This window comes from Sander lucioperca, chromosome 4 (assembly GCF_008315115.2).
Source record: "Sander lucioperca isolate FBNREF2018 chromosome 4, SLUC_FBN_1.2, whole genome shotgun sequence".
Classification (NCBI taxonomy): domain Eukaryota; kingdom Metazoa; phylum Chordata; class Actinopteri; order Perciformes; family Percidae; genus Sander; species Sander lucioperca.
Window position 1 is genome coordinate 27,580,938 of NC_050176.1, and position 17,769 is coordinate 27,598,706.

At 43.0% G+C, this 17,769-nt stretch overlaps 2 protein-coding genes and 2 long non-coding RNA genes across 5 annotated transcripts in view; 2 read left to right on the forward strand and 2 right to left on the reverse strand.

Annotated features, from left to right (window-relative positions):
• Positions 1-17,769, forward strand: part of LOC116059221 (calcineurin subunit B type 1-like) — a 77,729-nt gene that overhangs the window by 24,257 nt on the left and 35,703 nt on the right. The window lies entirely within an intron of this gene.
• Positions 1-17,769, forward strand: part of LOC116059224 — a 22,165-nt gene that overhangs the window by 1,561 nt on the left and 2,835 nt on the right. Inside the window, exon 2 of the long non-coding RNA XR_004107250.1 lies at positions 11,536-11,542. This is a non-coding gene — a long non-coding RNA (uncharacterized LOC116059224). The remainder of the gene's footprint in view (positions 1-11,535; positions 11,543-17,769) is intronic.
• LOC118494802 lies at positions 5,710-6,274 on the reverse strand. The gene is made up of 2 exons (XR_004896996.1): positions 6,235-6,274; positions 5,710-5,804 (listed from the first exon to the last, which is right to left on the reverse strand). It is a non-coding gene; the product is annotated as an uncharacterized LOC118494802 (long non-coding RNA).
• Positions 6,408-17,769, reverse strand: part of LOC116059217 (E3 ubiquitin-protein ligase TRIM21-like) — a 24,793-nt gene continuing 13,431 nt past the window's right edge. Inside the window, exons 1-2 of one of the 2 annotated variants that reach the window (XM_031312170.2) lie at positions 6,850-8,148; positions 6,410-6,724 (exon numbers count right to left, since the gene is read on the reverse strand). In XM_031312170.2, coding sequence (XP_031168030.2) covers positions 6,716-6,724; positions 6,850-8,031 — 1,191 coding nt within the window. In that variant the 5' untranslated portion in view covers positions 8,032-8,148 and the 3' untranslated portion in view covers positions 6,410-6,715. Of the gene's footprint in view, positions 6,725-6,849; positions 8,149-17,769 lie in introns of those variants that run through there. The other variant, XM_031312173.2, reaches the window with a different exon arrangement.

Consider the following 17,769-nt stretch of genomic DNA (forward strand, 5'->3'; position numbering starts at 1 on the left):
AAAAGCCAGGCGCGTTTGGACCTTGGAGCATTGCTGTTATGATGGAGGATTTACACCGTAATATTTTTATTTGTAATCTTCTGCATGTCTGAGAGTGTGTGTGCTGCTGTGTGTGTGTGTGTGTGTGTGTGTGTGTGTGTGTGTGTGTGTGTGTGTGTGTGTGTGTGTGTGTGCTGCTGTGCGTCCCTGTGTGTGTAACAAGCATAGTGTGCGCGCTGTGCACGAGCCTAGGAGCATTTTACTAATGCTCTGTTAAAATAACAATGAAATGCTGCGTTATTGACTTTAGACCAGGTTTTTGTTGGTCAATGGTACCATCACTTCCCGCTGCCTCAAGATAGCAATACGCCCAGAATGCACCTGAACACACCTCCCTGTAAGACCAGCACGCCCAGAATGCACCTGAACACACCTCCCTGTAAGACCAGCACGCCCGGAATGCACCTGAACATACCTCTCTGTAAGACCAGCACGCCCAGAATGCACCTGAACACACCTCCCTGTAAGACCAGCACGCCCAGAATGCACCTGAACACACCTCTCTGTAAGACCAGCACGCCCAGAATGCACCTGAACACACCTCTCTGTAAGACCAGGACGCCCAGAATGCACCTGAACATACCTCCCTGTAAGACCAGGACGCCCAGAATGCACCTGAACATACCTCCCTGTAAGACCAGCACGCCCATGGGCCACAGATGGGCGCAGGTCCATTTGTTATTTAAACGATGTGGGCGCTGGACGGGAAATTAACAACTGAGTCGGTCTTAAACTAGCAAAGACACTTGCGTCGGGCTTTGCCCTGCGCCGGGTGCAAGATAGGGCCCCAAACCTGCCTCTCATGCTGCCTGTTAAATTCCATAAACGGCTCAGACTTTTCTTGAACCTTGTGGCCTGGAAAGTGGATACCAAAATCTTTTGGTTTTGTATTCTGTGCCAGTGTTTCCCCTCGGATGACTGCTTTAGCCTGGCGGATCGGCACGGCACTTATTTTAGAAGAAAATGCGTGACTTTTAAAGCTGGTACTCCTGTTATTTCCTTACAAGCATGTTGCATTTAAAGGTACACTATGAGTTCAGGCATGGTTTCAGCGTGAGGCATCTGTCCTTGATCCGCTAGCTGCCTGCCCCCTGAATACACTGGTGCACAGCCCGTGCCTCTAGCGTCTGTTTGACGTTTACGACCCCTGTGTTGTCTCCCGAGACCGGGCTTTTTCACGGTGTATTCAGGGAGCAGGCAGCTGAAAAAAATTAAATCGCGCTGAAACCATGCAGGAACTCATAGTGCACCTTTTTAAAAGGCAGTTTTTTTTTTTCAAATTGAGTCTGGCGCAGTTTTCACTCGACATAAAACGCTACATTGCATCACTTCCAGCAAACTTCACAGCGAACAATGAGGGCAAAACAGAACAGGATCACCGATCTGTTTTAACAGAATATTCTCAGCTAAAATCACCGAATCTGTGTCGTACATTACCGAGCCCATTCGTAACCGCCAGGCTACCGGCAACGTTATCTCCACTTAACCTTTTCAAGATAGCAGACAGTCAACAGTCCTGCTGTTACAGACGTGAACTAACCACAGGCAGTCGCCTTGTTCACAGACTCACGGCAATGCATCTCTGAAGTTCACGGCAGTGCAACGCTGAATAAATATAGGAGCAACACAATGGATATTTGGCGTTATTTTTGGTCTGGTGGGGGGGGTTCCCGTTGGTCTGGCGGCCCGCCAAGCCTGTACAGTTATAGGGGAAACTCTGTGAGAAAGTCTAGACCCTGTTGTGTGGCCAAAGTGTCTCTGATTACTGCAGTTGACTTTTGGGCTCTTGCCAGAAGTCACATCGACAGCTCTCAGGTGTCTCAGCACTCACCAAACCTCACTGGTATTTGACAAGGTGTCTGGGGTGACGGCCTGAAACAGGGAGCCATGAGCAGCGGGGGTCAGTCTGGCTGACGGGGGCTGCTCAGGGATATTTATGGGAGTTCCCCGATGCCGTCACTCCTAGACTCCCCCACCCTTATTCTTTCTTTCAGGAAAAGCAGTTCACTGCAGCTGCTTTCCCTGTTAAAATCAAAGCTGCCTTGCTGAAGTCACCCACTCAGCCCATCACAGAATAACCAATAAATTACATTATAAGGTACCCTGTGGAGCTTTTGCCCTCTAGAAGCGCTCTGGAGGCACCCCGTTTATAAGTGGGTCATCATTTTCTTTGTATCTTGCAAGCACAAGAGGGTGTGGGCGGCACAGGCAGAGAAAGAAAAGACTGCAAGCCAGTAAACATGACTGTAAACTATCTATCACTCCACAGGGCGTCTTTTAATGGTGTGTGACGATCTCATCCAAATGGTGCTTTTTAAGACACTTCTGGAGGAATCCCCACACATGGCTGTGTCACATTGGGCTTTTTTAAAGGCTACTAAAAAACAATCTGCTGCCATTCTTGCCTGTGCATATGTTCACTGGATGCATGAGCTCTGCTATTTCTATGCTCCTGGTCTATTTTTGCTGCAGCTGCTCTTCTGTTGTAGTTCTGACCAAGCAGTTGCTCAACACAAGTGTCTGCTGTTGTATTAAACCACACTTGCTATTTCCACCAGTAACCAGGGGTGTCACCAAATCAATTGAGGACTGAAATTTCAAGGATTGCAACATTAACACTAGAAGTGCCGGAATCCCAGAACTGCTAGAACTGCCGTGAGCGGTCATTTTGACCGCCAGGTTCCAAACTCTATAATCTCTCATGATAAATACCTAATTGCGATATTGTATTATGTATTGTGTTAGGATATCTTTAGAAAAACGTAATAACACCGAAATGTACATTTTAACGAGTTTAATTATACGAGTAGTAATACGTGTTTCAATAATTCATAGTAAACCGTAATTATGTCATACATTAATATTCTGAAAAATATGGTGTGGAAATTCATTTAACTTAATTCATAATAGCCAAATAACAATTAAAAGTATCTTATTTGAACATTTAGCTATAACCTAACCTGGCACTGCCTCCGTTTTGGTGTCTGCTGCGGTGGTCAGCGCTGCTCGGATTGGCGCCGCGGCCCTTTTTTCCTCCATAAACTCCGCTCTCAGCTCCTCTGCCAGCTGCTGCATAAACTTCCTCCGGACAATTTTACTGCTGGTGCACTCCTTGGAGAGGATGTGTGCAACGATTCCAGCCAGTTCGAGGATGTATAAAGTTATATGAACATGTAAACAGCCACCGGCCATCTACGTGTACGGCGCCTTTCACAGAGCGAGCGCCCGGTGTTTGCCTTCTGATTCAGAACTGAGTCCATCCACGCCGTAGTATCCTACGTTACCGACTCTGGCTTTGCCTTCGGCCCATCGGTGATGCCCACACTTGTTACTCGAGACCGCTAGTTACGTTTCTCTGACAGAGACTATGGTAGTTACTAAGCAACCGAGATGCATCTTCAACCGCGCGAAAAATTAAAAACAATACCGCGAAAATCCGAGCGGTCAATATGACCGTATGTGGCCGAAATAGGTAAAAGTAACTGTATTTTCTTTGCCTTTTGTGTAATGTATATACAAACAATTTTAAGTTAAAATGCAGACTTTTAGGAAAAGTCAGGCAGCAGCAGGATTGTATTTTTTTATTTAGCAAAGTTATTACACATATAAATTTCAAAACGGTCAAAATGACCGTCATGGCCGTTCTAGTGTTAAACTGTAGCAATAATGAAATTAAGGATGCACCGAATCCAGGATTCGGCTTCGGATTCGGCTGAATATTGGGCTTTTTGACGGGTTCGGTTTCTGCCGAACCTTAGAACCCTACGCTTGCACTCCGCGCGCTACGCTGGTCGGCGTAATGACGGCGCCGTTGATTACGGGAAGGTGTTTACGTAGGTGGAGCGTTCAATGCAGTAGGCTGTGAGAAAGTGGAAATGGAACTGGTGAGCAGAAAAAGTGATGTTTGGCAGTACTTTCAGTCAAAAGAAGGCCTTTCAAGTCCAGCTACATGTTCAATCTGCAATGCTGATTAGTCTGGTGGTGGCGAGGACCCTAAACTATACACAACATCACCGCTGTTACAACATCTGGTAGGAAACATCTGGAAGAATACGAGTTGTGCATGAAGGAATCTACAGACAGCAGCCAAAATGCAGCAACTTCAGGTACGGTAAAGGAAGGACAGTCACTGTTTACTTCATTCATGTGTTCACTGTGTTCATGGACAGAGGATGGGACGAGGATTTGGCGTTCAGTTTCGGATTCGGCATTCGGCCGAACGTCAAAAATTCTGGGTTCGGTGCATCCCTAAATGAAATACAACTTCTGTGTAAACCAGCTTTTCTGTTCAGTGTTTGCTGCTCAAGTCACTGTTTACTCAGGCCTTGTCTTCAACAACTGGTTTATTTTACAGTTTTTATTTTACATTCACATATTTACAGATTTCTTTGAATCATACGCAATCTTACCAGTATTTATAAAAAAACAAATAATTGGCCAAAGTGACCAGTAATTAACCAAAACACTTTCAGACAAGATAGAAAATTCTGTTAGCATCTATTAACTTTTTATACCCGGTATAACGAAATATACTGTGTTCTGTAGATACTGTAGGCATGTAATAGGCGTTCCACTTTATGACACAATGAAATACATAAAAACTAGATATTTTTGCAAATTGACTCAAACAGCATCTTAACATATTTGTTATCTTTTGTGTTTTCTGCAAGTGAAAATAAATGTCTGTTGGATACATGTAAGAAAAAATCATTAAAGTGTAAATCACCACAGTAAAAAGATAGAAAATTAAGATGCAAATTATGAATAGGTACTAGAGGTGCAACGATGAATCGATTAGTTGTCAACTATTAAATTAATCGCCAACTATTTTGATAATCGATTAATTGTTTGAGTCATTTTTTTTATTAAAAGAAATAAGATTTCTCTGATTCCAGCTTGTTAAATGTGAATATCTTCTAGTTTCTTCTCTCCTCTGGGACAGTAAACTGAATATCTTTTGAGTTTTGGACAAAACAAGACGTTTGAGGACGTCCTCTTAGTCTTTGGGAAACACTGATCCACATTTTTCACCATGTTTTGACATTTTTATAGATCAAACAACTAATCGATTAATCGAGGAAATAATCGACAGATTAATCGACTATGCAAATAATCGTTAGTTGCAGCCTTAATATGTACATTTCTACAAGACGTATACAAACTTTCCGTAGTGACAAGTAATTATCTAAACCACCTTTCAGACAAGATAGATCTGTTGGCATCTTTTCTATTTGTTAACTTGTCCATTAACCCTTACATACCAAGTATAACAACAACAACACATATTTAGTTCTGTAGACAAAGCACCGCAGTAGATGACACATATACGCCTTTGGTGTGGGAGATCTGGGTTAGAGTCCCACTGTGATACATCAACCAATGTGTCCCTGAGCAAGGCACTAAACCCCTAGTTTCTTCAGAGGCGTGTTACCTCGGACATATATAGAAATTGTCAGTCGCTTTGGATAAAACCGTCGGCTAAATGACATGTAATGTAAAAAAATAGGCAAAAAATGATAATTTGAGTAGGGTTTTTACCGCTGCCGGTGCCTGAACCAATACTTAAAAAAATGGGGGAATAGGGTATTTTACAATAACTTTGAATGCACTACGGGGCTTACTAGTTTCAAGTGAACGCACCACGTCTGTGTTGTTTTTCCGACAACGGCACTACGGCAGCTGCACACTGCTTAACGTCCCGATGTTGGAATCCTACACAGTGAAATACAGACACCCTTTACACCGTTTAGCTGTCAGCATTTTAACTAGGGATGTCCCGATCAGGTTTTTTTGCCCTCGAGTCCGAGTCATTTGATTTTGAGTATCTACCGATACCGAGTCCCGATCCGATACTTCTATAATAATTCAACTTTATAATCCCTCCAGACCGCAGACATACTGGCGCTTTCCGCTTCAAGCTGCTCCCGTGTTCTACTTTGCCGGCATTTAACCAATAGCGTCTCTGCAACAAAGTGATGTCATGCCGCACGCGTTGCTGTTTCTGTGTGGAGTCAAAAGGGTCTAACTCTGGGCCACCGCATAACTATAGATGTGTTAAAAAATAATGAGAATATATATACATATATATCCCAGTCCTGATCGGGAGGTAACGTCCGATTCCGATCGAGTCTGAAACCACGTGATCGGGCCCGATTTCCGATCACGTGATCGGATCTGGACATCCCTAATTTTAACCGTGTTTAATCCAGCTGCTAGCTAACGGTAGGCTAACGTTACCTGCTGCCAAGTGAAGTGTTAACTAGCGTCACGTGCAGCGATGCTCCCGTTGCCTCTAACGTCTGTTTCAGAGCATCGTAGAGCAGATTTAAGTGGCACCGAAATCCGCGTTGCACTTCGGTCCGGTAGATAGCGGTCGTTTAGGCACCGGTGCCATATTAGCACCAAGTTTCGGTACCCAACCCTAAATTTGAAGCAGTTTGGGATATGTGGTGTCGCGGCAGCAGTTAGGTCTATCGCCTCATATCAAGACGGTTCTGGGTTCGAAGCCGCTGGCCAGCTTGTGGCCTTCTGTGTGGAGTTTGCATGTTCTCCCAATGTCAGCGTTGGGTTTTCTCCGAGGTCCTCTGGCTTTTTCCTGTGCTGCCCCTATAAGGCACTGGTGTCCAAGGTGTACCCCGCTTCTCGGCCAGTGACAGCTGGGATCAGCTTCAGCCCCCTAGCGACCCTGTAAAGGTAAAATAAACGTCTGTTGGTTTACCGTAGGTTTGAATGGCGTGAGACATAATGCAGTGTTGAGGAGATAAATGCCTACGTAATGGGATACATGTGTATAATAAAAAAAAATCTTACTCTGACAGGAGAGATGATCAGAGGTGCAGAGTTTTTGCCGCCCTCATTACCGTCGGGACTGAAGTATGGGAAGAGTTTCTCAGTGAAGGAGCAGCCAGTAAAGGAGTAGATAAGAGCTGCAGCATCTACGTCATAAAAGGAGACCAGACCCTCCTCATAATCCACAAACACCCCCACCTTCTGAGGAGGAGACTTCAGAGAGAGAAGGACTGAAGGGTCATCAAGAGCTTCGTACTCATTTTCATTTGCCATCCATATAATCCAGTAACCATCCTCAGGGCTCAGTGTGATGCTTCCCTTCCTGTTGATCGACTCTCTGGCCACTCCTAAATCCCATTCAGTCTTTCCTTTAACTTGAACCTCAAAGTAAAATCTGCCTGAAAAGAAACTCTGCTTTCCTAAAACACAAGCACAATAAGAAAATCTCTCTGGGTTGTCTGGGAGATTCTTCTTTACATCACCATAATTCACTTGTTTCCTATCATCAGACAGGATGAGATAGGGATGTGCTGTATCAGGATCAAGAGTCACATCCACTGCATACTGCTGGACCCTCTTCAGTTCAGCTTCAAGCAGCTTCTTCATCTCTTCACTGAGTGTCTCCTCCAGCTGAACCACAGCTTTCACCACAGTCCCCTCATATGATGATGGACGGACGCTGACCTCTGTCCAGTCCTCAGTGGGTGGAGGTTGTTGGATGTTTAGGGACTGGACACTCTGGAGAAGATGGAGGTGGTCTTCAGAGCGTAACACCTGCTCCACCTCAGTGCTTCTCTTCATCAGCTCAGAGATTTCCTGTTCCAGCTCTTTGATGAAAGCTTCAGCCTGTTTTTCTGTTGTTTTCTGCTTCTCTTTGATCGTGTCGATGAGCTCATTCAGGCCTCTCTCAACAGACTCCTTCAGAGAAGTGAAGACCTGAACACCTTCTGCTATCTCTCTGTCTGCATCTTCCTCACTGAGGTCGACTGAGTGTTTGATCTCCTGAATCTTCAGTCGTCTCTTCTGGATCATCTGCTGAATTTCAGCCTCTGTCTTCCCCAGCTCTACCTTCTTTTCTTCATATTCTTCTTTCAGAGGAACAAAATCATGCATCTTGTGGTCTAAAACAGTGCAGATCATGCAGACACATGTCTGGTCGGTCTTACAGAACAGCTCCAGAGGTTTATCGTGCTTCGTACACATCCTGCCTTCCAGGTTCTCCACAGGGTCGATCAGCTGATGTCTTTTCAGACGTGAAGCTGTCAGATGAGGTTCCAGGTGAGTCTCACAGTAGGAGGCCAGACACACCAGGCAGGACTTGAGGGCCTTCAGTTTGGTTCCAGTGCAGACGTCACAGGGAACTTCTCCTGGTTTGGACACTTGTTGCTCTGAGCTGCTGCTGCTGGCTTTCTGTTGAGCTGACTGTCTGAACTGAGCAACCATCTCAGAGATGAAAGTGTTGACTCTCAGATCAGGTCTTGTGGTAAAACCCTCCTTGCACATTGGACACAGGTACTGGTCATTAGCATCCCAGTGTTCATTGATGCAGTTCTTGCAGAAGTTGTGACCACATAGTATGGTGACAGGATCAGTGAACACATCCAGACAGATGGAGCACAGAAACTGATCTTCAGATGGCAGATAGTTTGCAGCAGCCATATCTACACATAGGGTAAAAAAAAAAAGAAAAACATTTTATTTAAAATAGTTTTTATTATAGTATATACAGTATGTTATACTTGAAAAATACTTGTACAGTAGTACAGTAGGTCATTTTTAATTGCATACATGCATGCACGTTTTGATAGGGATGGGATATTTGCGCCATGCTTCAAGCAGCCAACATAATTTTAGTCACTCTGATGGTGCATACACACCGAACAAGCTTCACACAAATTCAGCGGCGCACTTACATACAAAGTCAATGCAGAGATTCACGTAATTCACACTAGGAATTTGCGTGAGTTGAAATATTTGAACTCAAGAAAAAGATTTGCCCTATATCTCTTGTAGTCAGGTGTACTTTACCATCTGTTATGCAGAAGAGCAGCAAACCGTAGCAGCTTGTAATGTTTCTCTCACAGGAATAGACTGCAGTCAAGCTCACCGCCGCTCTTATTTCTGTGGTAAAACTAGCCGCCGCTTAAAGCGTAACTCTCGCCAAAATGCAACCTAGGGTCTTTTTGTGAATGTACTCAAGTCAAACTTTAATTTAAAAACATAATTAGGACGAAAGCGCCACTTTTAACTTTCTACTGATATTTTCTTTCAACTAACACAAAAAAAATATGTCTATCGCGATATGTTGCAGCCTTTCGCGATGTGTATATTGCGCCAGTTGATAATGCGATAACGATAAAAAAACGATATATTGTGCAGCCCTAGATGAGATCGTATATGGCAGAGTTAAGCCTCGTCCACACGTACACAAGTATTTTTATAAAGTTTTTTCTCCTTCGATTTAAAAAAAAAATCTCATCCACACAAGCAAGGTTTAAAAAAACCTCCGTCCACATGAAAACGTAAAGACATGCTATCAAGTGGTGTCAAGAACATGCCAAACCAACAGGTAGCGATATAACCCTAACCGTTAAGCCATGTTGGCCAATCAGAAGCCTGAAGTTCCCATAGAGGTCCGACCGGGTCTTGTCTGCCTCGTCCCAAACCGGCGATGATGGTGGCAAGTTCTGTGCTGTGGGAGTGTAGTCATAAGCAGTGACTTTCCGAGGTATTGCAGTTCTGACACCTCTGCTCCGCAATATAATGGGAGAACTGTGTGCATGTATCTGTATATACAGTATGTAACAAGCCCTGTTAGCACAGTTATTAGCAGCATCATCTTAGCTACGTCCACCATTGCAGAGATCCGTCTCATGTAAACAAAGGTGATAGCGGCGCACAATCTGATGTCAAATAAACGAGACAACAGTGCGCACTCCGACGTCACAAGCCAAAAAAAAACACCGTTTTCACCGGCTACACGACACCAATGCAACTGGAGTTTCTAAAAAAATCTTCACCCTGGCAGGAGTTTTGAAAAAGGTTCGGTTTCAGTGACCTGATACTGCGTTGGCGTGTAGACGAACGACCTAACCGTCTAGAAAAAGCTGCGGTTATGAAAATACCTGTGTTCGTGTGGACCAGGACCTTAGTCACAAAGAAAACAAACTGCTGCGCCAATATGAAAACCTTATCAGATAGATAGATAGATGGATAGATGGATACTTAGCTTAAAGCGTATCTCTCGCCAAAATGCAACCTAGGGGCTTTTTGTGAATGTACCTGAGTCAAACTTTCGTTTAAAAGCATATTTAGGACGGAAGAGCCGTACCGTATTTTCGTTTTTGGGTCAAATGGCCTTTTGAATGGGAGTGCTAGGGGCACTTTGATGCTAGCCTCAAAATAGATATTTTTAAAACGCTAAGAAGGCTCAACACAACATGAGACTTTGCTCCAAGTCTCACCAGGGGCTCTACAGCTTAAGGAAAGCATTAAGAACATTGGTTGTGTTCACAGAGTTTACTAAAAAGAAAGAAAGGTTTTGAACAACTCACCATAGCTCTTGTTGTTTGACTCGGGTACATTCACAAAAAGACCCTAGGTTGCATTTTGGCGAGAGTTACGCTTTAGGGCCCTGACACACCAACCAGACGGCCGACCGTCGGCAGTAAAGCCAGTCGAACTGATCAGTCGGGTCCCCGAGGTCCAAAAAAATGCCTCAGAACACACTGAGGCGACGCCGACTTGAGAGTACGCTCTGCGCGTGCGCGAAACGTAACACGTCTCCATAGCAGCAGGCGGCGCTGCTCTGTATTGTTTCCATTAACAGTCTGATTATTTCCCAGAAAATGAAAACCGGCAGCTGATTGGACGAACGCGTCACGTGGTTCTTTTTTCTCTGGAAATTCACAGCCAGACTGTCATGGCGGCTCGATCAGAATACGATCTCATATTGGACTAAAATAGTTCACCGAAACGTGTTTCTGAAAACATTTTAAGAGAGAAATAGGCCGTGCAGTTGCTGAATCTGTCTTCATTTCAGATCAACAAAGGTCAGTTTAAAAGATTTTCCTCAGATTTTGAGCTCATCTGCTCCCCATATCCGGTGAGTCCCGACTGCCCTGTCCCCGACTGAACATGTCAGGTCGGCCCAAATGAAGGCCGACGGCTCCTCGGATGGCCGACGGCACGGGACACACCGAACAGACTTGAGTCACCGACCTCGCCAGACAGCCCGACGCCCAATTAACGGGCTGGTGTGTCTTCTCTCATAAAGACATCACACACAACATACACATACATCATAAACAGGATGATAAAACAACAAATCCACATGAATAATATGGACAATAAAAGAAAAGATACTAAACAACAAATCCACGTGAATAGCAGGTTTTAAGCGGACCAAATTTGCGAGCTGAAGAAGACATGGCAAAGTCTAAACCAGGGGTCTCAAACTCGCGATGATATTTTGTGGCCACCCCCTAATTGACATCAAAGTGTAGTGTCAGTGCGGCTCGCGCGTTGTTCTGAAACGCACCTGTTTGCTGAGTCGTTGCGTGTGCCGCGCTTGCCACGCTGTTATTTTATTTTTTTTATCACTTACGGGCTACCATAGCTAGTCTCGTGACCGCTTCCTGCGGCGTTTGTTGTCAACGGTTGTCAAGCTAGCCAACCGTGAAGTACCTGGGGAAGGATCAACGTTAGTCGCTTGGTTGAAACGTCTTCCAGAGTGACGGAAAATATCTGCCATCACCCAGTTCCAGTCATGTCTCTCTCAAAGAGAAAGGTTGGCGACGAGCTCAGGCAATTTCAGTGAAAGTGGGAGACGGAATATTTTGTTATCGAGCACAGGGGCACCCCTACATGTCTCATACGCACAGAGAAAGTTGCGGTGTTCAAGGAATATGACATCAGACGTCATTACTCAACTAGACATGCTGAGGAGTATACAGCATACCAGGGAGAGGAGAGAAAAAACCGGGTCGCCAATCTTAAAAAATGTCTATTGAGGCAACAAGATTTATTTAAGAAAGCAAACAAAGAATACTTTTGTTGAATACTTGACGCGGCCCAGCCTGACCCACACTCTGCCTCGAGCGGCCCCCAGGTAAATGGAGTTTGAGACCCCTGGTCTAAACACTGCAGGAAAAAAACAGTCATAGCTTAGAGGCGCATTACCTTTAGAAAACAAGCCGAAAGAATCACTGCGGACTCTCTACACCCTCTCTTTCCTGAATATGAATTTCTGCAATCAGAAAAAAGATTCTGTGTGCCGAGATGTAAAACAAACCGACCAAAGCAGGGGTCTTCAACGTTTTTTAAGCCAAGGACCCCTTGAGAGATTGAGCAGGGACCCGCTACTAGATATATTGTATAAAATGAAGTAGTATATTAAACTGGGCCTACAATAACGTATAGGGCGGCCTAAAAGCCTTTATACATACCATTTTTGCATAGAATACTAAGCTATTTAAATAGCCTTTATAATTGTTGCCATGATTTTATAAATCATTTTAAAACATACATGTGGCTAGGGCTGAACGATTAATTGCATTTGCGATAATATCGCGATATGTTAAAACGCGATTTCCTAATCGCAAAGGCTGCAATTTGGTCACATGACTCGCGAGAGCAAATCAGTCTGCACTCCGCAGAGAAAGCATCAACTAGCACGCTAACGCTACGTCGTACCTGGAGCTGATTTCTGTCATTCAAACAACTCTGAGTTGTAGTTTAAAACTTTTACAGCCATTTTAATAAAATGAAGGGTTTTATTCTGGTTCGAGTCCATACGTGCAGTTAATGGATACAGGCACGCAGAACTGAAGGCTCGGTTAGCAACGATTAGCTCTGATTAGCGGTTAGCTCCGGTTAGCGGTTAGCTCCGTTATAAAGATATGAGTGGAGGAGCTGCCACTGAGAGGGGTAACAACCACACTGATAAATGACGTTCGGGGAGCTTCCACAGCAGCGTGGCCGCGGTGTTTCAACAGTTTTATTAGTCCAGTTAATCCCACGGCAAGAACACCAGCAACATGCTAACGTAACGATAGCCTCTCTGAACAAGAACACCAGCAACATGCTAACGTAACGATAGCATCTCTGAACAAGTGCACACGGCAGCACGCAACTTCACGAGGGGGAGGGGCTGGAGGCAGCTCCTCTCTGGAGACTGTAAAAAAAATAAAAAATACACTGGTGTGTGTGTGTGTATATACTATAATTTTACTTTTTTAACTGTCTAGTGTGTAATTGTGTGTTGTTCATACTATAAAATGATTTGTTTTTCTTTGTTGAATAATACAGAAGACAAAGCTTAAAAAAATAATCGAATCGAAATCGCAATATTTGGGGAAAAAAATCGCAATTAGATTATTTTCAAAAATCGTTCAGCCCTACTTGTGGCACAGTAAATCTTTAGGATTAACTGTATCTTTGGATGGCTACCTTAGTGACTATACCTCACCAATAGGCCAGTAAGCAGTGGGGATTTATATTTGCTAATAATATGTTGGATCATTTGAAAAAACTTTCAAAAATCAACAGTCATTTGGAGGCCCCCCTTCATTGACTATGAGGACCCCCTAGGGGTCCCGGACCCCCTGTTGAAGATCCCTGGACTAAAGTTATCGTTTATCCCAATTTCCATCAAGCTGCTGAACTCCAACCAGTCCCTCCAGAAAAACATGATTATGTGATCTCATAATTCAATGCATAATCAGCCAAAGTCCGCATATTTATGCGGAAATCTGCAATTTTACCGCATAAATTGCAGATTTCCGCGCAAAATATGCGGTGCTTGCATGATTTCATAATCCCCGCATTTTCGTTGCAAAAAAGTCACATATATCTTAGCAGAAAGTTGAAAAATGTTGCGTTTACTTCACACGAGCAGTACTTAATGAAGAACAGAACGTAATGAAGTGACGTAATGAAGTGACGTAATTACGCGACGTGAACATCATCAAAAGCTGCGTGTTGGAGGTTGAATTTTACATTTACTTTGAGTCTCTTAAGTTGGTATCTAATAAGAAAGCTATCTTAATATCTGATGTCTACTCAAATTTCTTTAAGTGCTCCTGCTGTCTATATTATTAACGATTTTTGAAAGTCTTTTGTATCTTTTATTTCCCTCTGTTTAGACTATTAGGCTACTTTTATTTTTACTTTCATATTATATTATTTGTATATATTTCTGTATCTTATTTGTTTACGTATTGCGATGAGTGAATATCTGTGAACTATTTTTTTAAATATAGTTATATATATAGTTATTTTTTTAATATTTTAAAGTATTGGGGGAATCACTTTTTTCTTTCTTTTTCATCAAACCACAGTTTTTGCAAGTTCCCGCAATTTCATCGCATAAAATTGCATAAATATCCCGCATATTCCATCGCATTTTTTAAGAAAACGTGCCGCATAATCAAGGATTTTTGCCCGCAACAATCACAAAAAAACTCCGTGTTTTTCTGGAAGGACTGATAAATAAATAGTAAATCAATGCAATAAATACACCAGCATTTTTTGCACTTTTAGCAGTTTAATAATTACAGTTAATTCCTCAGATGTTGTCTGTGCTGTTGATCTCATGTTTATGTTGATTTTATTTTATTTTATGTTGATTTTAATGTTTTTTCTGTTACATGTTTATGTTGTGAAGCAGCAGCTTGTAGCACTGTGTCCAAGACAAATTTCACCAGGTGGTCTGGAGTAGCTACACTCTAATTTTATGCTCCCTCATTAAGCCTGGTTCACACGGCAGGATAATTAGGCCGATTTTAGCCCCGATTCACCCCTTGCGACAATCTTAAGGATGCTCCGATTATGGTAAAATAATCTGATCAGATATTCCTGCCGTGTGTGGTGTGTTAAGACTGCTCTCGTCTGCTCGGAAGGACGTCGGGACCGCTCCCATCTCAAATCGGGGATATCCAACATGTTGGATTGTTTTGGCCCGATTTCTCCTGGTGTGTGGTGTCCCCCCGGGGACAAACGAGCACGCAGCCTGTGGACTGTGGCGTGTAGCCAATCAGAAAGAGAGGTGGCGATGAAAGCACCGGGAAACAACATCAAAACAGCCGGCGGCACGGCGCACCAGAAAGTCCGGTGGACGTCGGAGATGGAGGACCAACTCGTCGACCTGTGGCAACACGTGAATGTTTGTACAACGTTTCGTGTAAAGAATATCATAACCGAAATGACAAGGAGAGGAATCACGGTTTTTTTCGGTTAAAAACAAACCACAAACTATCGCCACTGCATCCTCTTCATCCGCCATGATTGTTTACTCTGAAGTCACGTTTGATCTCGAGGGATTTTGCGAGATTTCCCGTCTGACCTGGGAATGCTCGGGAGTCAGATCGGTTCGTGTGTGATCGTTGATTTTGCCGTGTGCTGAGCACCACACGCCGTACGACCAAAACTGTTAGACCGTGATTTTTTATCGCTGTGTGTGGAGACTCTCAGGATTGGAAAATCGGCCGACAATTTTAAAATTGGAAATGTTTACACCATCACAAGTCCCTACTCTGCTTACTTTATGACAAACATTGCATTTCCTCTTGCTGCTTCACGTCAAAAGCGTCCCGCTGGTTCCCTGGGGGGAAGCTTTTGGTATGAAACAGCCAATAGAAATAGAGGAAGCAGTATGTAGGTAAGTAATCAGTAACTAATAACAATAGCAGGTAAATAGGAGTGCCTAACTCCAAACCACAGACATTCATTTCCAAGTTCCTAAAGTCCTGAGAACCGACACAGAGAGACTGTTTAAAGCTGTTAAAGTGATCTACTGTATAGTGGGCCTGTAGACAAACAGCCATAGTTATATTGTTACCAATTTCACAAGAAATTAAAAGAGAGGAACTTCCTGCCTGAGTAGAGCTGAAGTTTAGTGTTAATCCTGGTTGTAGAAAGTGTAAATCTGATCAGCTGTACTCACCAGTGTTTGGCAGAGACTCTGCTGTGTTGTTGAGAAAGACCTGATGAAGTCAGTTTGACTTTTCTTTCAGAGAGAAACAGAGACTTGTCTCGACTGCAGCGTGGCTGACACTCTGACAAACTTCACTTTCATTTCTGGAGTGTGACGTTGAAGCTCTCCTCTTTCCAGTGTTGCTCCTCCTCTTACTGCAGCTCTGTTGTTAGGTTTCGTTTCCTCATGTTTGGACATGATTTTAGAGACATACAAGTTTTCCCCAGCCTAACGTGAGGTGAAGCAATACTGTACCCTACTTATTTGCGCGTTAACTTTGTTTGAGGGGAAGCACTGAGCTGTGTAGACACCCTGTGATAAGTGGAAGAGTTAAGAATACTCTACACTACTAGCAGCCCAAACAACTATCAGGACAATTGTAAAAAGTCATCAGGAAGGTGTATCAGTGTTTGGTGAACAGCACAGTGACTCCATGCTGGTTATCTCTTTGTGTTGTGGTCCATCCAGTGGTCGCTCTGTGCCATAACACCAGGAAGTGGTGTACATGGAAGCTTGTTGTTTCACAGACAGACACATTTAAAGAGTTAAAGGTGCTATGGTAGACTGTGTGCAATGGTGGTAGTGCAAAAGTGAACAGTGCAGGGATTGAACAGTGCAATAGTTTATTATTAAATATTAACTATGAAAAGACAAGAATGTAAACATAATAGAATTAGAATTGCTTGACAAAGAAGAAAATAAATAATATACGTTAAGAACAATATATAACAGGGAATAAGTTATAAGATGTAGATGTTATGACCACAGTCCAGATTGTGTAGGAGGGCTAATATAGCCTATAAGACAGTCAGTCAGGTGTACAGCAGATACAGAATAATAATTATATATATATAAATAAATAAATAAATAAATAATGGCAGGGGCTGAGAGAGACAGGCTCATGCTGAAAAGTCCATTGCTCCCCTCCCCCCGTTGTGTGGTAGTGTAACCATCAAAATGAGGTTTTATGGTGTTTACCTTTTTAAAATTGCATTAAATAACACCAGCACCGTTTTTACATTATCATTTATGAACTATTTAAATGTGTCTTGTAAAGGCTGATATATAAAAGCATGGTGATTTCCATGCACAACTTTGAGCACCAAATAAAACAGCTGTTTTTTTTAGATTTTAATCCAAATATAAGCTCATCCTGCTCCCTTGGTTGTATACATAGGCGCCGAAAATCCTGAGCACCCAAGTGTGCCAGACTGCCAGCAGGCTACATTCATTTAAAATTAAACATTGCAGTTGGTGCTAAGTTGGTTATGTCGCTGTCAGTCCCCTGCTGATCACGTTTACGTGTCAGTTGAACTTCTCATCTCCAATCCTATCTGTGAGAAGTGGCGCTGTCCTGAGTTGAAAGATAGCCTACTTTACGGCTTCATTATCCAGTTAATAGGCGTGTTTGTTCGTGTATGTCGCTGTCCATTTCCTACGGTTCTGAAATGCCAACATTTTAAAATCCACTTTTTAAAGGGCGTGCGCCCCTTGAGCACCCACGGAGGAAAACATAAATCGGCGCCTATGGTTGTATACTTTAGTCTTAGCCTGGGCCTTTTAACCACTAAAGACCAAATATAAAAGAAAAGGATAGTTGCCTTCGGTATGATTCTTGAAATAAGAAAACTCGTCCAGTTTTTCTTACAGATGTTTTAGACATGAGAGTGACAACCAAGAAATCTTTATTTAGACTGAAGATATGATCTCTGGAGTTCCTCATAGACACTCAGGAGGTTTTACTCTGTCTGTCTGTCTGTCTGTCTGTCTGTCTGTCTGTAGTTCAGGATTAAAAGACTGCTATGTTGATAATAATACATTTCTTTAATCTTGTTGTTTAGGGTTTTTATTTTACAATCACATATTTTACAGATTTCTTTGATTCATTAACTATCTTATCAGTATGCACACAACTAATAAAAACATTAACTAAAACACTTTTCACACAAAAAATAAAATTGTTGGAT